General features: G+C 36.7%; 1 protein-coding gene across 6 annotated transcripts in view; it reads left to right on the top strand.

Moving 5' to 3' along the window:
• The first annotated feature begins 510 nt into the window (after positions 1-510).
• Positions 511-26,933, top strand: part of cadm2b (cell adhesion molecule 2b) — a 181,854-nt gene continuing 155,431 nt past the window's right edge. For all 6 annotated transcript variants that reach the window (XM_017490324.3, XM_017490326.3, XM_017490325.3 and 3 more), the window contains exon 1: positions 511-862. In XM_017490324.3, coding sequence (XP_017345813.1) covers positions 802-862 — 61 coding nt within the window. In that variant the 5' untranslated portion in view covers positions 511-801. The remainder of the gene's footprint in view (positions 863-26,933) is intronic.

A 26,933-nucleotide genomic window follows, 5' to 3' on the forward strand; every position in this document is an offset into this window, starting at 1 on the left:
TTTTTATTTTTTTTTAGGGTTATGGATCAGTTTATCAGTTACTGAATATATGCTGTCTATCGATCGAAAAGGAAGAAATGAACCCTTGTTTTTAAGTGACTGCAGGAGGCTGAGGTACTGGTCAGGTGTCTCTATCTGTCAAACGGGCGTCGGTCTGGGCTGCCAGATCCCGAGTATTCCTGTCTAACAGTTTTTATTTATTTATTTATTTATTTATTTATTTTTTTCCGATGTGAAAATTGCACTGAGGTAGCCTATAGAATTAATGTTGCATTAATATTGATTTTTTTAAAAAAATTCTTAAAAAGTATGTTAATATATGTTTCATATGCATATGATTCAATCTACATAAGGGTAATGTGTTAAAGTTGCTGTTGAGGCTGGTATCGAAATTTCGAGGGTTTTTAAACCTGGACGGGTTAAAACAGTTCTTCCAATCTGGCAACACTGTAATGGGCGGGGCTTAGGGCTCGGCTGTAGCGCTGACGGCTCTGGTAGCTGGAGCGGCACTTTGCTCATCATTGTGGCGGGCAGCGCGTCTCTGCAGGCCGGCTACAGCGCAGCCTCCGCTCCGGGCGCATCACGGCAAATCCGTGGAGTCCGCGTGCTCCCTCTGTTAAAAAAGTGCGCACCCAGCCGGATAAGCCCGTCATCTGCAGGGAAGAAGACGCACCAAGGACGCCGGCTCACTTGGCCGAGAGGAAACAGCGAGAGACAGAGACAGAGAGAGAAAACAAAACAAAACAACAACACCAAAAAAAAAAACAAAAAAACAACAACAACAACACAAAACCCCCCATTATGATGTTGAAGCAGCACCTGCTCTTCGTGCTCTGCAGCGTCTGCGGGACTGTCGTTAAAGGTGAGCGCTCGAGGATGCGCCGGTTTATTGCCTGCGGCGGTGAAGGGAGTTGGCTTTGGCTGTCTTTGCGCAAATACATACTCTTACTCAAGTGCTATCCTGAGGAGGAGATTTAGAGAATAAACGTGCGGTAGAAGTTTTGTGAGCGCCCATTCTTCCACACTGAGACCGTCACCCCCCGGTGGGTGAGAAGTTGCAGTGATGATGGAGAGCTTCAGAGGAAGGGTGAAAGAGCTGTGCTGTGCATGCGTTTTAATAACTTCTACTTTCAGAAAGAAATACATAGACTACAAGGGTCAATTAACGGATCTGGCTAAGCATTGCACTTGGAGGGGGAAAAAAGAGTCTTGCTCATAATTAATTGTCAGTAAAGCTGAGTTAGCCTATTAGAGGCATTTCATTCTGTATGTGTTTGTTTGGAAATAAGCGAGCTGAAATTCTAGTCTAATTCATAGTCCAGTAGTCTTAAAGGGAGTGGCGGGTGTGCTCCGGTTAATTCAGGACCAGTGCTTGAAGTTGGGATGGATCAGAAACCGCATACTATCATGCTTAAATAGTTTATCCGAACACTACTGTACATGAGGTATGGATATCTGTTTTGTCGCACTGTAGTAGCATACGGTTCCGGCGTCAGTGCGCGAGCGCGAGTGTATTGCGCTCCCTTCAGACTGCGGTATTTGCAGCCGTCTGCATCTTGGGGTCGTCCTAGTATAAAGCATAAGAGATTTTCATGCATAAAGCGGGCTTGGCAGGACAGGAGGAGAAACTGCGACTGTAGCTTAATGCATCCGGATCCGTGGATACTGTGGATTGCTCATAGAATTGGATTGTACGTGATTGGAATATAAAATTAAAATACAAATAAATCCCACTGTATTGAGCTAAAGAAAAGAATCCATGCTACATAAGGTCCAAACTTAAAACAGAGGTATGAACATAACCCTCCATCCTCTCTCTCTGTCTCTGAACCTCTGAGCCAGCAGGCGCTCACTATCCCCCGGTTCATTCTTCATCCCTGAATCAGTGCTTTTTCATTAACCTGAGTTCATTACCAAGTGAACCCCAACACAGATCAGCTGCACACGCCTGTTTCTGGAGTTCTGTACTTCCTGATTAGTGTTTAGAGTTTAGTCCAGGTCTAATCTAGCACACCTGATCCAGTTAATCAAGGGCTTTAGTAGAATCTGAATATTACAACCAGGTGTGTTGGAACTAAACTCAGTATGTTGGTAGATCTCCAGCTATGGGCTCTCTGTGATAGAGAGCATTCCAACATCACAGCAGATACATAAAAGGTTGTAATGACCTGAGCCAACTCCCACAAATTAAAAAAAACAAAAAAAATAAAAACCTGGTGCTTTCACAGTTCAAAATCTATATAGATGGACTGAACTGTCTGTCACTAGACATCAATCATGAGAAAGACTAAATGGATGTGCATAGGGATCAGACTTTTATATGCTCCAGTAAAATTACAATACGCATACATTTTGTTCCTAAGTAGGAAACGTGCGGAAATCGGCTATTTATTATGGTTACCTGTTTATATAGTGTGAAGAGGTACATAGAAGCAACACTTTCCTACATTATTTAGTCCACAGAAGGAATATTGCTCCAATGTTATTTTATAAATATTTTAAAAATCTGGCTTACTTGTATGCTTCCCTTGAATCTGAGATTCTACACTGAAGTTATATTTTGGCTATTTGTAATTTGTATAATATCAGAGGTTATGTATAATATGAATGTATATATAGTTTGTGTATATACAGCCTTTTTCTGGCCCTGAAATTAGCTCTGTGTGCCTTTTCCATACAAGATAACACACGAGGCATATATGTGCCATGTCTGAATTTGTTCCCTGTTTACCATATAGTGCATCGTTTTGTGTGTCAGCCATTTTGCAGTGTTGTCTGAATTCTCAGTGTATGATAGCATTCCCTGGACCGTTAACAACAGCATAGCAATTTCTTTCAACATGAAATTAAATGAAGGGCACTGTAATGGCTAAAACACATTGTATAAACCAACAGTCAATTGTTAGTACAAGTAACACACAATAATTATTTGTATTCATAACGGAAAATTTAATTTGAAAACTTCTGTTTGTTCTTGGATTCAGGTTGCATATTTGAAAACAGCACTAAAGTGCTATATTTCTGTATGTTTTTAGGGCCTTCCTTACTGCTGCCCTGTATATTCTACATTTTCTACATATACGGTTTAATAGCCTGTATAGTGAATAGTGAATGACCGAATAAGGGTACGATCTCAGGCAGAGTTGTAAATTGTTTAGAAGGGGTGTTTTGGCTGAAATTGCACTTCACCTCACAAACAGCAGAGGGCTCTGAAATAACAAACTGCTCCTTTAATGCTAAAAGAACAACCAGATTTCCTGGAATGACCTAATAAAGCGTCACATTTTACCCGCTGCATTTCTCATGTCCACTGCTTTGCAAGTTCTCTTTTGTCCCGTGGACTCTTCATGTCTGCAAATCTTTTCTGTGTGTAATTGCTATAAAAAGCTCAGGGCCTGACATCTCTTTTGGGACCAGACATTTAGGTCAGGGTTTCATCTGCTTTTCTATGGCTCTCCCCTGTCTAATCCCCACAAGAGGAGCCTTTTTCCCACCTTAGTTAGTGACTCATAGAATAAGACATTTGTACTGGAGATGTAATGTGACACACAAATTGGACCAGAGGGACAAAAAAAATCCCCCTCAAACATAACTGTAGAGACACCAGAGGGCCTAGCTACACATGTGGACGGATGCTGTGCCACTAGACCACCACAGCTAGCTTTGGCTTATTGGTGGATTTTTGACGTGCGAGGTGTATCAGAGGGAAGCGTTTTTATTTGCTGCTTAAAGATGCCCCCCTCCGCTGCTCCAGAGAGTTAGCTTATCCTGGAAGAATGGGCTTTAAGCTTGTGAGTGCTGGCCATGGAGTTACGCTATAAATAATCCAGTGGAGGAAGGAGACTGGGAGTGCGCAGGCACCGAGCCTCACTGCTTTGTGCTTGCTGACAGATCTGCATCTACACGGATCAGTCAGAGAGCAGAGCCAAAAAAATGCCACCATCCAAGAGGCACACTGGGCAGCAGACGTGAGCTGTTATGCTGACAGCTAGCATTTTGGTCTGTTTTTATTCTTGTGACTGCTTGCATTTTACTTGCATGGTTATTTATTTATTTATTTATTTATTTATTTATTTATCGCAATCTCTTACAGTCACCTAAGATGGCTGGCCCCCAGCTTGTTCTCTTTCCCTCTGGCTCACAACTGAAAATCTGAATGATTACATTAATTCCCATTGCAAATGAATATACACATATAAATGAGTACATGCTTTCTTGGAATTCTGATGATACAGCAAGAGGTCTACCCTGTCTGTTGGAAACTCACCCGAGAGCATTCTCTACTGTTTATATTAATGATTAATCTAGAAATAGCACAATTAATCTGCTAAAGCTGGAGCTATCACAGCTGTACATAACTACGTGGCACAGGCACGAATGACATCTCTCTCTCTCTCTCTCTCTCTCTCTCTCGCTCTCTCTCTCGCTCTCTCTCTCTCCATCCGGTTTAATGAGGCTGTTCACAGCAAATTCAGAAAAAGTAGTGGGTCTTTGAAAGACTTCCTTAATGAAAGACATATATAGCTTGCTCGAGGAGGCCATAATAACTCTACTGATAAATGGTTCTGTGACACAGTCAGTTAATAAGATCACCTACCTCTGGGCATGCAGGCATGATAATTAGCTTCTCGTTGAAGCCTGCAGACACAGAAAAGACAGAAAAAGAGATAACGATTATATTTGGGGTTTTTGGTGTTTAACATTAAAGTTGTTGCATTAATTGAGATAGAGTGAGTTGTTTTAAATTAGAACGTTATATTCGTATTCAAAATTCATCGTGGATTGTTCTTTTTTTATTTTTTAAATGTCTTATAACGACCGTCCTCTTGAGATCTTTTTTTTAGTGACAGTTTAACGTATAAAACTTTAAATGTGCTGGAAATGCATCGCCCTGTGTGTGTGTCTTTGAGCACAAGGTATATATACTCTAGTACTGCATGGGACACAAGCAGTATTGCTAGGTGGATGGTTTACCTGCTGAATTAAGGGTTGAACATTTTGCATACATTATATCTTCAGTAGCCGCTTTAACCTGGTCAGGAACTGAGTGGATCCGGAGCCTATGTCGGGAATACCGTGAGAAAACATGAAACTCCAAACAGACAGTAACCTGAGCTCAGGATCATACCAGGGACCCTGGAGGTGTATTATATATATTACATATATTTATTACTCAAAATGTTGACATTCAATAGAATTATGTTCAAACCCCTTCCGGATTTTGTGATCAAAACGCAAAATCAAGAAAACTCCGCAATATAGCTTGCAGTTTTTCCAAATTTCCGTGTTTCCACAGATTTGGGCCAAGACGCATCAAGTGACATCATCACAACGTTCATTCAGCCAAAGCCCTCTTCGAATCGTGTGCATCAAACAGGAGTACAGCTAAAAGGTCTCATTTACCAACCAACAAACATCATTGCAAAAGACAATTGCAATTTTGTCAAATTCAAGTACTTTTCGCAAAAAAAAAGCACAAAAAGAAAACCTCTGCAAGTTGCGTCGCCAATTTAGAAAAAAAGCCGCAGCGAAATCGAGCATTTTTGGCCGCAACGATCACAAAAAAAACTCTGTGAAATCCTGTACAGACTGTATGTTGTATGCCAAATGCCCAAATATTATATTAATGATACCCCAAAATAATTCACATTGATTTCACGCATTGCCATGGAAACACCCAGTGTGCCTCTAAATTTATTTTTGAACTGGTTTACTTATTCTCATAGCAATTCTGATTTATTATTGCACAATATAACTTTAATAATGACAGTCATGGCATTGGATGCCAGTGGTCAATATACTTAATAAAAAAAAAACCCATTGAGCACTAAACCTGACAGATGTCTGTTCTGTGTTTAATACATAAACTCATCGAAGACTTCCGAATTGTTATGGTTTAATTTTGTTTGACATTCTGAATGCTTATGTGATGGCAGGCCATTATGCGTTTTCTGGCACGCAAGAAAGACTGGTATGAATTGGGTTCGGTGTCTTCAAGTGTCTGTTCCATTTCTGCAGCTTGCTGTATGTAGCAAAAGAGCCATCAAATACCACTGCAGATTTTATTAAGTAGCTGATGCTCAAAATGTATTTAGAGCAGAAAGTTTAGGGAGGACAGTTTGGATATTAAAACTGGCAGTTGTTCCTGTGGCTGTTAAATGTTCACCTGTGTCTAAATGACATGACGTGTTGTGCGGCAATTTGTCATTTCCACTTACGGGAAAACATTGGTGGCTGATTTAGGACATTATTTAGGACATAGTCTGTGATTTGATACATCGCCATAGTCCACTGTTTTTCTTCTGGGTTTTTATTGAATATTTTTAAACTTGGCTGTGTAACCAGCATCCTAATCAGTATTCTTTTAGCAGACCTCATCAGTCATTGTCGTTTCTTGTATCGTCTTTAAGCACACGTTGTCACTGGTAAACACCACAGAGCATTTCACATCTAGTGTTTTCCTTCTTTGGTGACACAGTAGGACATCAATATCGAGTGTAGTAGTATGCATTCGAATTCGAGATGGATTTTGCAAGGCCAGGCCAAAAACCTATCCATCTATAAATCCATTTATTCATACAATGTATCCATCTACCTCTCAACGTGTCTGTCTGTCTATCCATCCATGTGGTTCTGGGAATCTATCTATACATTCATGTGGGATTCTCTAAAAACATGTGCAGTCTTCAATGTGTTGGGGAAAAACAAGGGTGAAAAAATAAGTAAATAGCACAAAAACGACTTCTCCTGTCTGCTGGTATATCAAGGGATTTAATTGGCTGTTTACAGAAAGCTGCACGCTCGTATCTGATAGTTAGCACAGGGAAAAAAAGACTGGGGTGAGCCTATGAATCCGCTACTCATTTAGTAAACAGAACAACACCATCATTTTTAACTCTTCTTCCCACCATCATTTTTAACTCTTCTGCCACCAGACCAGAAGATGTGCTGCCTTTTTTCCTTAGTATCTCACTGAATTGTATTTAAAGACACGTTCAGAGATTATTCAGAGAGATCTATCCAATTAACCATTTGCATTCAGCATTTGGTAGACTTTCAATGCATGAAAAGATGTTCTGACTGTTGATAGTCAGAAATAAAGTGTGCAGTATTTCCTTTAAAACAGTGGACGCCTAAACGTGAAATGGATTTGAATAAGCGCTACACCTACACCCATCTGCTTTATGCGTATGTGGGACATCTGGACCACCTACATCATCATGATAGTTATTTACATTCTCCTGTCCAATAAGGCCAGCAGTCATTTATTCCATATCTAATGCTATAATGCGTTACATGCCTGTGTATATTGAAGGACACATTCAGAATATTATTCTCACTCTGAGCGCATAGCGTCAATGTCTACACCTTCAATGCAGTGTGTTATTATTTTCTCCTAATAAAACCTTTTCAGCTGAATAATTCACAGCGTGAACATCATCCAATGCACAGCCTTAACACATAACCAGCCTGAAATGAAAAGAGGACATTGACGTAAAACAGCCATGCACGAATAGTCACTATTGAAAATGTCTAATGAAATTCCTCATTAAAATCTCTCTTCGAAAATGGCATCGACAGCAAATCCGCAACCAAATCCAGCTCCCCCTCCCCCGCAGCCATTGCATTTATATTAAACATTCCCTCCAGGATTTTGTGATTTTGCGATCTCAGAAACTCTGCATTATTCACAGGAGCTTGCCATTTTTAAAAAATTACTGCAGATTTTCCATAGATCTGATCTGGATCAAGACGCTTCATGTGGTGTCATCACAATGCGCCATGTGACATCATCACAACGCGAGTTGTGATTTACCAACAAACATCACTTTGAAATTCAAGTAGTTTCCCGCAAAAAAAGTTTTCCCGCAAATTGCGTTGTAAATTTTGAAAAAAGCCTCAGCAAGATCAAGCATTTTTGGCCACAATAATCACAAACTCTGTGAAATCCTGTATGGACTAATTAAACATCTTAATGCTCACAGGGTGTGCGAGTGCACACATTTTGCAACACTATTTTGTGCCTTTTTATAGTGAAATATTATCATTTAAATACTGTTTGAATAGTGAAATATGTTATGATAGCCCTACTTCTTATAGAAAGTGAAGTTCTAAGATTTTCTGTCATTCATACAAATACCAGCCACATGCCTGTCTAAGGCAAACAAAACTGAACTATTGACATACTTTCAGGGGTAGTGCACAGCCTTACCATTGACTTTGCTCCTGTGTCACCCTAATCTTCTTTCTATATCAATTGGCTGTTTGTAAAGTAGCAAGATACAAGGCCTTTAACAATGATACATCTGAATGATTACTGTATATCCATTGCATATAAATAAAACACTTCAGGAATCTAGGAATAATTTACCTCAATGAGAATGAATGAATAAAGATAATATATTGTAGTACAGACTATGACACTGACCAGGACAAAGCGGTTATTGAAGATGAATGAATGAACATTGTAGTGCATTTATTTTTTGTTGTAGTGAATTATTAAGCCAGCAGAGATGGATTGTCACGCACTGAGACTACACCAATGCATATTATGTTTATGGACAGCATCTACCTCGGCCAAGAGGCATTATCGTACCCAAAGAGGAGTTCAGTGGATCTCTTTTAGGTGTTTGGGATTCTTTCTTCTTCTTTCTTGTCTATAGAATATCATATTTGGCTCAGAATGAAGTTGGGCGCTTGGCTCATCAGCTGTCTGCAGTCCTGACCTTTAAACAGTCTTTCTCACTCCTCTCACTCCTTGCTGAATGCGCTCTCTCAGTGCATAGACAGTGGCCAGACAATGAATCTCATTTACTTTGTGCCATCCTCAGCGCAACGTGTCTCTTTGAGCGGTCTCTCTCCATCGGCAGAGCCATCAGCACCTGAATCTGCCAATGCGAATATGCAGACGCTGGTCTAGCTGTTGTTATGTAGCGCAATAAAGGATGAGCGGCTTCACCATCCTGCCAACTCAAAAGAGAACTAGACTTGGACTTTATATTAGTTATTCTAACTCATATTAGTTATTACAACTGGGCAATTATGGAGCTGCTGTATGTCAGCATTTGTTTCCTATCTGTGCATCTAATGTATTATTCTTCCAATGCTATTTCTGAAATATCCTCATTAAGACAATCTAGATAATCCAAACAACCAATAAGACCCAATGTGTGCTCTAGCCTAGCGGTCAGAGCAAAATCCCCAGGGTTGTATTAATACTATGTTGAATTACCACCTACGGTGATCATTTAAGCTTGGTTGGACACGAATGAACACTGTGAGACGGTAAGTTAATTCAGCACTGGGGATTTTGCTGTGACTTCATCTGTTATGTCAAACAGCAATTAAGAGATTTGGAGCGAGTGTAATATAAACCGTGTGAGGTGATACATCTCAATGATGATGGTATGGCAACAAAGTGGAGGAAGATAACACCGGAACAAATTGAAGGCGTAATCACAGATTAAACAGGAAAAGGCGAGGGCCATTTCATATCCAGCGTGTATTACTGTGATACAGACATGGAGGAGTGCAGTAATTGATTTTTGTTCTTAAATCAGCTACTGAGACAATTTAATGTAATCATGGAGAGAGCGGGGGTTGTGGCAAAGGCTTCTTTACAAGGGTGTTGCTGATGACATAATTGTGAAATAAAATATAAATGTACTAGATTTTGGGTCCTGCTGGTTAGAGTCAACTCTAGGCACAAATAGGTACACATGGCTTTTTAAAATACACACTAAACAAAGTCCTCAAAATCTTATATCCAGATAAGTGGAGAAACCATTTACTTATCCAATAAAATAAATTATTCTCATAATTATTATTATTATATTTAATAATAATATTTTCTCTCAGAACGATATATGGATATCATTAAACTTAAAAAAGCAGATATAGTTTAAATAAATTAAACCACTTATTTTCTTTGGAAATATTTATGATGTTTTATTTTAATTAATTTAATTTAATTTTAATTTCCAGAAACTACATTGTTGTTTGTGTCCTTGCCCTGTTTCCATAGTGTGTAACTGTGAGGTTATATATCTCATATTCCATCTCACAGGTGATATTTGCTGACTTGTACAAGTCAGGTAGTTGATATAAAAATTCATACCCAGGTGAAATACTGTACCATTGAGCACAATAAGGGTCCTAAAAAGTCAGTGTTGAAGTTGTCAAGTTTAGTTGATACCTGGGGTTATTTCAAAATCAATGTTTAGAAGGGTTGCATAAAACAAGCATAGCATTCAATGTCTCACAACATTCAGAACATGAACTTTTCCCAAGAACATGCCAATATCTATAGTTAGAGGTTAAGAATTGGTTGTAGATCATTAAACAATATAATGGCTCCAAACATTTATCAAAATCACACAGAAGTGATTTTGGGAACAAAAAATCAATGTTTTGCAGTCTCTGGATTTGAACTCTATTGAAAGCCTGTAGTCTTATTTGAATGGTCTGATGACAATCCCCTTATATTGGCACGCTTGGTAAATATGAGCAAAGAAGGCTATGAAAAATTGTCTTTATTGTTTAACCTTTTGATCTTTTGTAAAAAAAATAAATAAATAAAAATCACAGATACTCTGCTCTCATGAATATGTTTATAAAAAAATTGCTTTGTTAAATATAGGTGTGCAACAATTATTGCCATCAATATGAATTCATATTAAAAAATATATTTGACATATATTGCCATTGATACTTAATTTTTTTTTTAGTATACCTGGGTGACTAGGAACAGGAAATTGTTCAACCAAGATACTTCCTGTATCACAGGGGTATAAATATAAGGTAAAACATAGGCTAAATTCCCTTAGTCATTCATAACAATGGGTAATACCAATGAATATAGCTGTGATGTGCGGCAAAAGGTTGTTGAGCTTCACAAAATGGGAAGTGGCTATAAGAAAATAGCACAAGCATGGGAAATGTCCATTTCCACCATCAGGGCAATAATTAAGAAGTTCCAATCAACTCAATATGTTATGAATCAACCTGGCATTGGAGGTGTGTCTATATTGTCTCAACACACGACAATAGGAGAAGAGGATGTGAAGAGGATGGTTCGAGTGGCCAAAAAATTTCCAAGGGTCACAGCTGGAGAACTGCAGAAGTTAGTTGCGTTTTGGGGTCAGAAAATCTCCAAAACTACAATCTGAAGTCACTTACATCACCACAAGTTGTTTGGAAGGGTACTCTACTCTCATCCAAAAACAAACTCAAGCATCTTCAGTTTGCCAGACACTACTGGAACTTCAAATGGGATCGGGTTCTATGGCCAGATGAATCCAAAATAGAGTTTTTTGGCAATAAACACCAGAGGTGGTTTTGGCACAAACAGAGAGGTAGCCATATGGAAAAGTACCTCATGCCCACGGTTAAATATGGTGGTGGCTCTTTAATGTTTTGGGGCTGTTTTTCTCCTAGAGGACCTGGATATTTTGTTAGGATACATGGCATCATGGACTCTATCAAATATCAACAGATATTAAATGAAAACCTGACTACATCTGCTAGAAAGCTTAAAATGGGCCGTGGTTGGATCTTCCAGCAGGACAATGATCCAAAACATGCATCAAAATCAACACAAAAATGGTTTACTGACCACAAAATCCATAGAAAACCCCATAGAACTCATGTGGGGTGAAATTTGACCTCGAAATTTAAAGGAACTGTGGAGATTCTGTATGGAGGAATGATCTCATATCCCTTGCCATGTATTCTCCAACATCATCATTCATTATAGAAGCAGACTGAGAGCTGTTATCTTGGCAAAGGGGGGTAACACAAAGTAAAGATTAAAAGGGTGCTATAATTGTTGCACACCTATATTTATATATATATATATATATATATATATATATATATATATATATATATATATATATATATATATATATAAATACATTTTTATAAACCTGTGTTTAGCATTTTTGTAAATTTTTTTAACAATAGATCAAAAGGTTAAAGAATAAAGACAAATTTTCACTGCCTTTTTTTGCTCATATTTACCAAGGGTGCAAATATTAGTGGAGGGCACTGTATATATTAACAGTCTCCCTTAGACCCCAAGTGAATTTTGCCTATTTTTTATGCCTCCTCCATTGAGTGGGAGTGGCGTTAAGTTTTCTGGTTGTCGGTCCAAGATACTCTTTAGTGTGATATCTACAGAATGAGGGGTTCAGTGTTTATATGGAATATGGAATTATCATGGAAACCATCAGATAAACTGATTAGATTTTGGAATTGATCCACACAGGGTCAAGGTCAGAGCAAGGTCAAAAAGTCTGAAATTTCCTTCAGTAGCTTCCTTCATGTTTGAACTGTAATTTAAGGGTAGCTCTGGTAAACAAATTTGCAACAAGAAGGACAAGATTTGTTGTTGGCAAAGGGATCCCTCCACTGCATCAAGTTTGACTTCTTTCTAAACTTTCTGAACTGAAGTTAAAATTGTCAATAGGCTCCAGTTGACATTATTTATAGTCATAATAACTTTGGTAATGGTGGGTTGTGGTTTCCACCACTGTAACAAAATTAGAAAATCCCAGAAAGTCACAGATACTTCACAGAGCCTTGAGGATACCCTGACCCCACTATGAGAACCTTATGAGCCCTTATGAGCACCACTATGAGCTCTTTAACCTTGTTACACATTACAGGAAGAGACCCAGTGCGTTTACTCTTTCCTGGTGAGACTTCAATATAGGTTTGTCAAATCAGAATTTGGATTTTTATCATTCTTTATAACAAAACAATATAAAAACAACAATATATAAAAACAATAACAAAAAACACTGAAATCAATAAAGAATCAAAATTCAGCTTCTCAGTGTTGATTTCCTCTGTGATTGACTATACAACTGATTTGGCACCCACATTAATATATTATTGTGAATTTGTAATCCTTGTGCACATTCCTACCAATGTTTAACCGTATTATGTCATTTGTTAAAAAACAAATTTCTTTCATTCGTTCAATGTCCTTTCATGTGTCCGTTCAGATGCTGTGAACTGCAACATTATGTTCGGGAGCCTAACTTTCCACACCAAGGCCTGGAGAATGAGAAACACAAACTTCAGTTGATGCATGTTTATATCCTGGTATTGATTTGATCTTTGTAAAGGTTCCCACGGGTGCGAGAGAGGCCTGGGAGGAGAGATAGATTGCTGGCGGATTTGCAAGTGAAGGTGTCAGTGAAGGAGCCGGGGGCGGGTGGAGGCCGGGGATAAAAGCACAGCAACTCCATGTCCTCGTAAAGACGGATCAGCACTGTGAACGGAAGCTGCATACTGATTGTGAGGATGGCAAAGCCCTGGGCCAGGGAGCAAGATGTGCTAGGGAAAAAAAAATGCCCTCAGAGTCACTAAGCTTAGAGTCAGACAGCGAGAGCGGGAGAAAGAGAGAGATTCAGCTTTTCTGTGTTCATCCGCTTATAGCTCTGTTACTATCAATGTTAATTTGAATCATTTGAATGTTTTGAGCTGTATTTTATACCCAGTATGCTAGTAACGCTTCACACGTAAAAAAAAATACAGTGGGAAAAGGTGAGACAGAGATTGGCAGAAAGGGAATGAAAGCGAGAATGAGAACAATATCATAGCATTGCTGAGAAAATGACAGATGAAGAATTGCGAATGTTCTGAAGGAATATATGCAATGTATTAAGAGTATAGATTATAAAGCTCCCACAGGAACCAATGGTATTCATTGTTAAAAAGAAAAGCTTTTGACATTGATGACATTTCATACCTTTATTACCTAATAATTTATTTCTGGAGCTAAAAAGCATTTTGTGAATTTTATATAACCCAGAAAGTCATGTAATGTAGCAACAACAAAAAAAAAGCAGGTCCCAGTTTTATGCAAGAGAATGAGTCAGCGACATACAGCAGCCCTTTCTATTTCTGTCTATTTATACTGATTATTTAATTAATACTGTCGGTTTCTCTCACAATAGTGTCCTGTTTTACTGTAGTTATTTTCAGAAAAGAAAAACATCGAAAGACAAGACAAATACAAAGAGCACTTCCTTTTGAACATAGGCCTAATTCAAACTAATATGGAAGTACTGGGACATAATTAGAGAGTGTGTGATCTGTCCATGATTGCAACTTGACTCAATGATATTATGTCTTCAATAATATTCAGTAGAACACTTTTTACTCTGTAAACAGTATTTTGTGTGGTAGCAACAAGACGTTTTAAAATTTCATGTTTGTATTTTACTTTAACTTGAATTTGGGAGCAGACGAGCGAATGACACTGACAATGATAAATATGTAATATAGCTAAAGCATTAAGCTACAGCATGGGTTCCACTTCCACATGGTTCTCGAATGGTTAATGCATTTTTGCACAGCTTTTGTGGTTCCCCTCAGAGTGACAAAAGAAAGAACAATTAAGCATGCTTGATGATCCCCCCCCCCCCCCAAGAGTATATTTATTATTAGTTATTTTGGAAATTGTTCAGCTTTTGTTCTGAAAATGTGCATGTCCTTATGTTCTCATATGGAAATGAATAAGAGTTACAGTGCATTGTGGGATAATTTGTGGATAATACTAAAAGATAATTATTGGGGTCTGTAGATGGTTGGTATTTGTAAACAAGTTCAGTATAGGATTGGGCTGCACATTAGTGGATAAAACCACTGTTGCATCCCAATTTGCCTACTTAGACGATGCACTAAAACTATGTATTCTTTTTGTGAAGGACAAATACATACTTTTGAGTGTGTTGAAAGTACTGGAACATACTAACATGTCATGTAAGAGAACCTTATTGCCTCAAGGAGCTGTGGGCAATATTAGCTGAAACACTTCAAAAATCTACCAGAAATAGTACACCATCCGGGTATCTGTCGGATACTCATTTCAACATACTGCAATTTGGGACACACAATTTCTAATCTTGGATACTATTTAGGACGGATGGTAGGCAAATTGGGACACAGCACATGCTTTCAAACTAGGTTTTAAAAAGCAGGTAAGACTGCCTTTAACACCTGCTACTCTATATTAGAATCAGAGTTGTGTATAACACGTTACAAAATAATTCTATACAAATAAAAAAGTATTCTAATGACTTTTTCTGATAACACAGTAATATAATGCATTACATTTTAAATGTATATAATTTGATTACAGTTACTGATGTCAATTAAATTGTTACTTGCAATATAAACAATATTAAATAAAATGCATTTTTAAAATAACTCATATTTTGCGCGGCTGCTGAGGCGTAACCTGGCCTGGGCATTATGGGCTGTAGCCTCGAAGATTTTTTCTTTAGCCCCGAATAATACTCCACTTGGAGCGGTTTGTCACTATGTAACTGAACGTCAGTAAAAGAAGAGGCAAGACCAATCAGACAAATTAGGTGGAAATACTCGTGTCTTATTGGCTGACAGCTCTCGGTTCTGACAAACACCAGCACACAGTCAGTGTTAGGAAAAAATGGATATATATATATATATATATATATATATATATATATATATATATATATATATATATATATATGTGTATATATATATATATATATATATATATATATATATATACATATACGTATATATATATATTAACCAGTAAAGGGGTTGAAACTGAAACAGTAACATCCTCGCATTCTGAGCAGGAAAACAAGGTGTGTAAATATCTATATGAATTCCAGTTTACGTGAACATGATATTAGTAGAGCATAAGGAAAGATAAAGTACTTTGCATGGCTCTGCAACAGCTAAACCCATAGCTTAGATGTGCCTCCTCTTGGCTAGTGACACCAAACTAGCCTAGTTAGAAAAGTTTTATATTTTATCGGTCTGGTAGTCCTACAAACAGTGACCACACACGAGGCAAGTATTATGATAAATCCAACTTTTTCTGATCATGTTATACATGCGTGCTAAAATTACTGAAAGAACCATGAGTTTCACATTCTAGTGTATTTTTGTAGGTTTTGAAAATAACTTGAAGGTAAAGCAATTAGTAATATGATTACTTTTAACATGCAGTAATCAGTAACGTAATCAGTAATTAGTGTTAATTAGTAATCTGTAGTGGATTATATTTTTTGTGTAGCTTACCCAACACTGATTAAAATAGTTTTTAGGTAAACCTATACTGTCAATGTTAAAAGGTCATAGAGTTTGATTATGTAATTCCTATAAGCTATAGTGCACAGACATTCTAAAGCACAGGAACAACAGTCCCTGTATTGTATCTATTGCAGTTTGCAGGTTAAAATATTGTGCCAATTAACATCTCAATTGGGAGGCCCTGATTTACTAACATCCAAAATAATTAGTCCTAATTTGGGTGTACAATTTGATAAACTTCCCACGCAAATAATGGCCATGTTGCAGGTGAGTTACAAAGAATAACTACTTGAATATGGCTACATGCATAGTCGAGGGAGGAAATAGTGTGTAAATGAGATTTCTGCATGAAAATTATGTCTAAAGGCAGTGAGACATTGAAAAACTTCAAAATACAATATGAATGAATAAACGAGTAAAGGAGTGTAGACATGAGTGTGTATTATGTTATAAATGTGAATAAAAACTTTTTTTAAAGGCCCTATTTAAATGCTGGATCAGAGTTGGGAACGTGTAGTGAATATAAAACTTCAGCAGTTTTATTATATCGATGAATCTGGTTCACATTCTGCCTGACTAACCACATATGTTTGTATGAAGACGTACTGTATGTTTGTGGAATGTAACAGTTAATCATGATTACATTCACATTACTCATTTTGGCAGATGCTTTTTTCCCCAAAGCAATTTCAATTTAAGCAGAGTTATTGTGGGTCAACACGGTCAACTTTGCAATACTGGGATTCAAACTCACAACCTTCTGTTCTGAGCTTAAATAATTGTGTTAAGGCTATTATGCAATAGCTGTGACCTCCATTTCACTGGTGTAGCTGAACACCATATGCTGTACAGTACAGCAATCATACATGTACTTTGATATACTAATATAGTAGGCTAAGTAATCCCGTAACTCCGCTTTTTCGTTATTATTCTGACTAACAGAAAACATGTTTCCATTTGGAGATATTTCTCCCCATGCACAAACACTTTCCCACACCCTGTCCGTGCATTCCAACTGTGTCGCGGTGTTTAAGTATAATCACGGCTTGCTTTTTCACCATGAAAAACAACTAGAAAATAGATTCTAAATACTACTTAACTTAGCTGGTCAGAATGGAACAGGAACCATGGAAACGGATGAACAGCAGTAGTCTGTAGATGGAAAAGAGTCAAGTATCACAGCCATGAACTAGCATGAACACTGGTAGTGTGTGCTGCTGTGGTTAAAGTTCACTGAAGACAGCAATTCTGAAGCATGGATGTGTTGTTCCTGCTGTCGCGTGGAGGATAGAGGAGCAGAGTTGGCAGTTAGCACCTTCTTCAGAGGGCTTACATATTGAAGCCTGAGAAACTAAGCGATGGTGGAAAGAAAGAAGGGAAATCAAAGGTTCTCTGCAGGACTGCATTGTGTCTGCAATGCTGAAGCATCAGATTCAGGGATTAACAGTTTGACTTTCTCTGTCGGAAGTTCAGGGAAGTGTCAGTGTGTCCGTACTCACAGATGGAGGATTGCCCAGAGGGCAAGAGATGCATGTAGAGAAGAAAGGGACGAGAGAGGGAAATAGAAGTTCAAATAAATGTTACAATCTTAAGGATCTGACTTAGAGTTCTTGCTTATTTCAAATGCTACAGAATTGATTTTATGGGAACATATTACATTCATTCATTCATCTTCAGTAAGCCCCTTATCCTTGTTAGACTCATAGTGGATCTGGAGCCTATCCCTGGATAAAACACACTAGATGGAACAACAGCCCATTGTAGGACACCACACACACACACACACACACACACACACACACACACACACACACACACACACACACACACACACACACATACACACACACACACTATATTATACCTAGTGAAAATTGAGAGTAGCCAATCCACTTAGTGTCAAGTTATGGTGAGGTGGGACGAAACCAAAGAATGTAGATGAAACCCACACAGAGAGAGTGAGAACATTTGAATCTCCAACCAGACAGTAACCTGAGCTCAAGATCTAAATGTACACACAAGCCACTGCCTACTGCACCACCATGCCATCCTGGACCATATTACATCAGAATCTTTTGTTTTTCTTATTGATAACCATTCTACTAATATCTTATATTGTCCATTTTTCCTGGTCCTTTCCATTTTTTTTTTTTAATTTAAATTTTTTTTAAACCATCAATCTAATGTCCAAGCTTCCCATCACTGTGTCTCAAGGGCATAAGTTAAACTGCTTCAAATAGAGCCTGAATAAGTGACATTCTGACACAACCATTCATTTCGGCTTCCAAACTCCTTAAATCTGCCTTTGTTCTCTAATAATTGAAAATTTTCTGTGATCAGCAGACTGGAAGAAAGTCCAGAGAGTTCATTTCTCTTTGTTGTAGAAGACAGCTTCACAGATGCCATCTTACACTAACTGTAAGCTCAAGCCAAGGTAATGTGGGGATGACAGTTTAAGGGCAGTGAAGTATAGTTGGGAACTTTGGCATTTGCGGGGATTCGTGTCATTTTACTTTCTTAGAATGAAAGGAACATGTCATTACCATGTTATTTTTTTCTGTTTCATTATAATGGGAAAAGTAATTGTAACATCAGATTGTTCAGAACATGTTGTTCACACTGCAGAACATTTATGCCGTACGTGACTGTCTTCCTGAAATTCACTTACAACAATTTTGGAAAATGGCTGAGGTGGTTCACTATAAAATCGGTCATTAGAAAATCGACATTTTCCTATGGTTTTAATCTGACTTCTGATATTATATTTAAAATGAAAAATATTAGAAGAAACGAGTGTATAGTGCTAACAATATTACATTTAATGAATTTATTCACATCATTAATACATCATTAATAATCTAATACCTTAAATGTACATCTTCAAAATGTAATTTTGAAAATCAAATGAAAATAATTTGATTCAGTTATTTATAACATGGTCCACTCTAATAGATTAATGTCCCTTACTACAAGCTTACTTCAAGTGTAATAAAGAAGTACATTAAGTGCCAAGTATCTTTACAGTTCACTGTGTAAGTATACTTGAAGAGAAGTACACTAGATGCTTATTGGTGTACTTTTAGATTTACTACTACTACTACTAAATATTAAGTTCACATTTGTAAATAAATAGTTTATTAGGTTTTTATGTGACTAGGTTTTAATCTATTATATAGAATAAACATAATAAAACAAATGTAAATAAAATTACATTTGTAACAATCATTTAAATTTGTATTTACAAAAGAGATTCATGTGCCAATGAATCAATTTAACTTAAAAATAGTGCTACCAAAATTATTGGCACCCTTTATAAAAATGAATAAAACCGATTTTATAAAAATAAACGTTGCACACATTCTTTCCTTTTTTTTTTTTTTTACATTCAAACAATAGGAAAAACAATTTGTTTTTGTTCAAACAAGAACAACAACAAAAATATACCTTCAGTGCTGTTATTCTCTCCAGGGCAAGGGTCATAAAATAATCATTTAAATATGCTACTAATTGGATTAAAACCTATATTTTGTTAAAAGTTAAGTTATAAAATGTTTAACTAAATCCATACAGTGCCCTTGTATGTTTGTGCCACTAAAGTATACTATAACTTTCATAAGTGCAGCTAATTAATTCATGTTGTTTATCCACCACACTGGCCAAATTTAATAGCAAACTTTAAGAAATTTCCTTAAACTGACATGCTGCTTTTATAAACCTTGTTAAGCCAAAATCATTTACTAGATAATATATAACAGTCTATACTATGACCTATTATCTCACACAGATTATGTCAGAATTTTACTCGGTAGAAAGGAAAATACAAGATTTTTGCACCAAACCAAAGTACACAGAGTCTCTAATATGCTAGCATTTATAATTTTTTCATGAAAATGAATGAGAGCCCCAAGATGTATCTCTGGCACCCAAAGGTTTAGGACAACAGATTTGTGACAAAACATAACTTATATCATGTAGCCTGTTTCATGGTTTGTTTACTGTTAACCCCAAGGTTGGGGATTTGTTCCATATTTTATGTTCAGATGGGTACAGATGAATTGAACTGACATCTAAAGATATGGGTGCAGCCAGTGGTAAACAATAGACTATGCTATTTCATGAGTTATTAACATTCTGAACCCTCTGGTGATATGAATAAAAGTTCTTGTCTATATTTTATGTCTGTAGATGCAGCATGCATTATAAATTGTTTCCCTGTACAAATTGAAGTAACTTCCAGACTAAACCAAGGGTGACCAGTTGTGCTGTTTCTTTTAATCTGTATGTAATTCTCAACCTGAAGCCTTTTACCTGGAAATACCTCTGAATTGCATAGGGCCATGTAATGCCTTATTGATCTATACCAGCTCACATCAGCTTTGACTTATTAGCAGCCAAAGTGAGTTACAGGGGGCCAAAATTCAGCCACAAGGTTAAACGATCATTTTTTGAGTGCTAATGGAACAATCAGTCTTTCCTGTTGCAAGTGTTCCCTGAGCTCTATCTTATTAATTAGTTTTCAATTTGTGACATTTTTCTTTAATTTCATCAGTTAGAGACCACCACACGTGCACACACACACACACACACACACACACACACACACACACACACACACACACACACACACACACAATCACACTTCTCCGGGAAGTAGAGAGAGAAAATGCTCATGTATGTGACAGATCAGCCTCATACATTACATAGAAAATACATTCATGAATATGGACATCTATAATTACAACATAGAGTGAGGAAAATTGGCCAAATGTATAATACCATAATGGTGATGTATAAGTTATTGTTATGTTGTATACTTTTGCACTTGGATGTTCCAGTATGTGCATAAACAAGCTCTGGTTAATGTAGAGTACAGAATGTAGAGTCCTTAGAACCACCGTAGGCTCCTAGAAAAATTTTGCATTGATTATAAAATATTACTACAGCTTTATTAGCCCTCTACTGCATGAATGATTATATTTACATAAAAAATATGGATTTTTTGTACTTGAATTATTTCAAGTAATACGAATATATTTGGGGGGAAAAAAAGGTCAACTTTTTGGGGGTTACTTGGTGAATTGTTGCAACAGTTTCCAATGGTGGAAAACATCATATAGTAAAAAACAAACAAACAAATGAGATTACAATTCAAATTAATGCATATTCCAGACTATAAATTGCAGAGGTTTTCTGCCCCCTAGTAAGCATGTAAAAAGTTCTACCTTCTAGAAAGGAATTACAGTTGTAAAAAGTATGTGGATGGATTTACTCACTCAAAATACATACACAAACTTGATCCAAACATGTTTGAATGGACTATCTTTTTCATTCTTTCACTTGAATTCTTAATTCTTTCTCTTAAAACATAAAATTTAGAAAATAAGCTGCAATTGCAAAATGTCTGAAATTACAACAGTTTTTCTTACATTGAATGTGAAGCAAATGTAAGTATGCTATTAGAGAAGCCTAGTGTCTGTTAACGAATAGACAAGATTGTTTACATAATCAATAGGTAATAGCAGATTTAAACTGTTTGTGAAGGATAAAGTCAGTCAAGGCACAAGGGACACAGTTTCCAAAAAAAGTTTAATGAATCCAAATATTTATTTACAAATAAATCAAAATCAATATTTTGGCCTATAAAAGCGGTCACCTGATAACACAGGCCACATCATATTCAATTCGCTACAAACGGAACAGAACTAAACTCAAATAACTGAGGACTGAACAGAACCATGAGGAAGAAGACTTACACAGAACCATATATTTCTGTCAGGTAGGTTAAATAAATAAATCACTGTCTAGGTTACAATTTGTCTGGAAATTAGGATATGGCTGATGACCTGAAATGTTCCAGTAGTCTCCATGACTCTAGTGATTCAGTGAGAAGTGTGGACTTAAGCTGTCTTCTCTTTATTTAAGTATTAATAATAATGTGGAAAAAGTTATTACAAATAAGTTCAAAGAATTGATGGAAAATTGGCCACAGGAATAAGGTCCTGAAATGTGCATTTAACAAGCCTTTTCTTTACAATGATGCATAATTAGTAAATAGTTCTCTAGGAGGAATGATAAAATGTACTAATTATTAACAGCTTACTCAAATCATAAGTCTGCTATTACCTACAATCTTGTCTATTTGTTAACAGTAGTGGTTTCTCATTAATTATGAAACTGTATATAGTAGTTTCTTAGTACTTCTCCAGAAGTCATGAAAGAAATAGTAGTTATTAATATAGTTTCTTAGTACATTTACATTTATGGTATTTGGCAGACACCCTTATCCAGAGCAACTTACAGAACTGCTTTGAAGTCTCTATCAATAAATACATCTCGATACTGGTTCACTAGGTCATGGATAAAAATATTATCAGTCTTAAAATTCTGGTGGGGGGAAATATAGTAAGAGAACTCATGGAAAAGTTTTTTTTTAATGAAAAGTGCTAATTTAAGTACTTTAGGAAGAGGTAGGTCATTAGACGTGGTTTGAAGACCACCAGTTGAACATCTAGGGGACGTTCATTCCACTAGGTGCCAGAACACAGAAGACTCTTGATGGAGGCCTTCCTTGGACTCTAATATTGAACTACTACATTCATTTGTGCACAATGACTTACCAATTTGTTAATCAGACTTTCTAGTTAGTTAATAGTAGTTAAAAGAATGTTAATATTGCATTATTCATTTCTTCCTGTGTAGTTAATCATTAATGATGGCCCTGTATTCTAAAGTGTTACCGAGATTTTATGTAGTATTTTGTTATATGTTTATTTGTGGGTGTTTTTGAAACATCTGTGAATTGTGTAAGTCGTGTGCACCACTGCATGTATGCTGAATTTGATCTACACCCCTTGAGCCAGCGAATCCTCTCTTCCATTCAGTGTTTGAATCAGCAAATCATTCCATTATTTAATTTTATTATATTATGTTATATGTATCTCTTGATGTTTCTTAAGGAGCTGTGAATTATGTATGTTGTGTGTGCATGTATGCCGAATGTTTTCCACACACTAACAGACACATGGACATACAGGCACATTATCAAATAATGCAAAATAGCAAGCACTATCAGCTATTGTACAGTACTCCAACTGTTTGCAGTCTGCCTGTGACATGAGTTTACATGAGTTCTCGTGCAAAGTTTTGAATAGCGTTCAAGTCTGTAGTTATGTCTGAGGTCTAAATACTGATGTGTGCTATTTTCGGTATTAACTGAATGCAGCTGTGTATAACTATATATAAGGCAAGAAAGCTTCAGCTAAATTTCTGCAGGTGCATGAGTGATGTCAATAGGTGCAACATGTTGAGTGCATTGCTCTGTGGTTTCATCGAACCATTTCTTTCTGCAACTATTATCCCTTTCCCATCCTAATGAATAAACAAACAAAAACATGAGCTAAGGAGCTAGAATTTGAATATCAATCATAAGAAGTATTGAGCTGTGTTCATAAAACTGTCACAGTAGTCTATATTCACGCTGCTGTAAACAATCCCACTGCAGGCAAAGAACAACAAATTGTGTCTGAGTGTTTAGAGATGATTAGAAAAGGTCTCTTAGATTTGGTTCTTATGTAATCACAGTTCATTTTGGGCCATTTCACAGGAATTTTGCCCTCAAACAGTGTATGGTATCTGTAGAAACAGCGGAAGTGGGATTATAAAATGTATTAGAGTGGACACTGATAAATCTGGATCTTCAGATGCACTAATCCTCCATGCAGCATAAAGACATCAACTCATTAATGAAAACAAAATTAAAAGCTCTTCTTGGGGTCTCGTTTTTAGTTCCCCATAGCTTAGGGCAAACCGTTTCCTGTGGAGTGCTTTAGCGCAGAGCCAATAGCCCTACTGATAATGGCACTGCCAGAGAGGAACAGATGGGAGAAGAATGCCTAAAGAGAAGTTTGCTTCAAGCATCTGTTAACTGCCTTTGAACAGCCATACCTTTTTTAATGACTACCAAGAAAGCATCTCTGTTTGACTCATACAGCTCACACTATATGCCATATATCATTGTCCTCAACGTTTTGCTGAAAGCATTGCCCTGACATGTTGGATCTGTGAACAGCTGCAGTCCAGGAGAATTGCTTATATACTTCTGACATTTGACACATACTATATACGCAGAGTGATGTTAACTACTGTATGTGAGATGATGATGATGATGATGACGATAACCATTCATAACATCAGCTGAAGAAACAAAATTGGATTTTCACAGTATGCTTTGGCCTTAGAAAATGAACTCACCAAAAGCCACATTGTTGAAAGAAATATATGTAATAAAAATAATGAAGGATTTTATAAATGGTGCTAAAATATCCCCATGGTGGGATTTTGCTTCATGCAATTTGAAGATCGCTAGATGTTCTAATTTGTTTAGATTTTTGTGTCAAAACATTTCGTAAAGAATTTAAATAGTAGGCTTGCACGTCAGACAAACACTCTGTGATAATTTCACTTGCATTTGCACATTGGTGCATTAGCTATTTTAATTGAAAATAACAAAATTTTTTTTTTCAGCCAAACATACACTGTACCTGTGTATTCTAAGTGAATACCAAGTAAACAGCAAATCCTATCATTGTATATTCATGTACAACCCCAATTCCTAAAAGTTGGGACAGTATGGAAAATGTAAAATAAAAACAAAGAGGAGTGATTTGTAAATGTACTTTGACTTGTATTTAAACAAAAAACATATAAAGACAAGTTATTTGATGTTTTATCTAATCAACTGCACAGTTTTTGAAGGTAAACGTTTATTTTGAAATTGATGCATGCAACACGTTCCAAAAAATGACAGGGGCAATTTAGGACTAATAGCAATGTGACAAGTTGATATAAGAAGGTGATGTGAAACAGGTGAGGCAATCGTCTAATCATAGTATATAAGGAGCCTACAAAATAGACCTAGTCCTCCAAGAGCAAGGATAGGTCGAGGCTCGCCAATCTACCAACAGATGTGTCAGTGAATAATCCAACGCTTTGAGAAGAACATTCCCTAAAGACAAATCGGTAGTAGGAAAAGGACCATCCAAGCTGTTATCAGTGTCAGATCCAAACGCTATGGGGGTGTGTCAGTGCCCAAAACACATTCTGCCCGGATTACAAGTGCATGTTTTTTATATAGTACAGGGTGAATTGAATTTTCAAATGACATTTTTTTTTTTTTGTATTTTCCATATTGTCCCAACTTTTCCAGAATTGCGGTTGTAGTTCCCTCATTGTTCAAAACAATGCTAAATCCTGCTAAATCCCCATTTTCTGTTTTTAAAATTGTTTTTATTACTAATGTTTAAGAGAAGACATACTGCACATGTGCAGTTTATCTACAAATATGAAGAATGATTGACATGATTGTCATTTCATCCTTTAATGTCTTAACATAGTGACATATAAGTGCCGTAGTGAACAATGGTAAGCTCATGTTGTCTGGCCTGAGCTCTCTTTTTATCATAGTGCATATACTGTAACAAAAAATATGTGAACACATTTCTATATTACAATATATATCTAAAGTTTGAACACAAACATTCTTGGCCATTCTTAGTGTATTGGCTCACTAATAATTATGTTTTGTTTGTTTCCAAACTGATCAGAACACATATGATATGGAATGGAGTCAAATATGTTGAACACAAATCTTACCTTTCTTAGATTTCAGAGGCCAGACTGAGCTTAATAAGTATAGATTGCTAAATGCTCAGAAATTAGATGATGTTTAGCAGTGATTTGTCTGGCATGGTATAGTATTATGTGCATCTTCTTCCTGTCTGGGTAGGAGAACTAATCTGAGCTGGAGTGAACAAGAATCATTTAGTACTTCATCTTCTTGTGATGCTATACATGTCACATATAAGTCTAAGGCTGTTTTGAAATGAAACAAAGCACAAGGAGATACTACTTTTATTGCACCTTTTATACTCTTACTCCTGTCATCTATCAAAATAAGACTCCTGTCTTCATAGCAGAGACATGTTCAGTAGTAAAGTGAAAACTCATACTCCAGCTAAAGTAGTTATTTTAATAAATAAATTATTTGAGGTTTGAGTCAGTGTAATAGTATCCCACTTCAATGAGGAATTAAAAAAAAAAAAAAAAAAAATGAACCGCAAGGTATACAAGGCAAATTATAGCAATTCACTTACATATTTGTAGACTCTATCTCTTTCAGCATTTGTAGTAACTCATTCTTTTTGAGAGAAAAAAAAGGTTTACAATGAAAATTATTATGTGTTAAGGAGAGACCTGACTGAAATTGGAGGAATGGAGGAAAATAAAAATAATCTGTGGCTAGAACCAAATCACAGTAACCCAGTTAAAATTGGATATAGAAGTCATATTGATGGAAGACCCTCATAATGGAACAACCCCACAACGCCACAGCCATCTAATCCAAGAGCGCAAAATAAGCCTTTTTTTTTGGCTTTCGGGTGGAACGGATGGCCTTTCTCTCTCCTGCGTTGATCAGAGCCATGCTAGTCAATCATGGGCATCTGTTAGCTCATGTATAAAAAAAATACAGCAGTTAACATTTTCTCCCAAGTGTGTTCAGCTGCCCTGTGATGGAGGACGCATGTGCTTTCTTTCTCCATGGTTACGACTAAACTAGGAGAAAACTGTATAAAATGAATAGCCATTTATAATAGTACTAATAGCACACACAGCGAAGCGAGTAAAGCTTTGTTATGTGTCTATGCATTATAGTGTTAAATAAGCTGTGCATTCTCACAGTTTCCTCAGTATTTCTTGCTGGATGTGATTTGTGATGAGCTTTGAATCATGAAAGAAAACAGATTGTGACGTTAGTATTATGAATAGTGGAT

The sequence above is a fragment of the Ictalurus punctatus genome, chromosome 17 (genome assembly GCF_001660625.3).
Source record: "Ictalurus punctatus breed USDA103 chromosome 17, Coco_2.0, whole genome shotgun sequence".
In the NCBI taxonomy this organism is placed as follows: domain Eukaryota; kingdom Metazoa; phylum Chordata; class Actinopteri; order Siluriformes; family Ictaluridae; genus Ictalurus; species Ictalurus punctatus.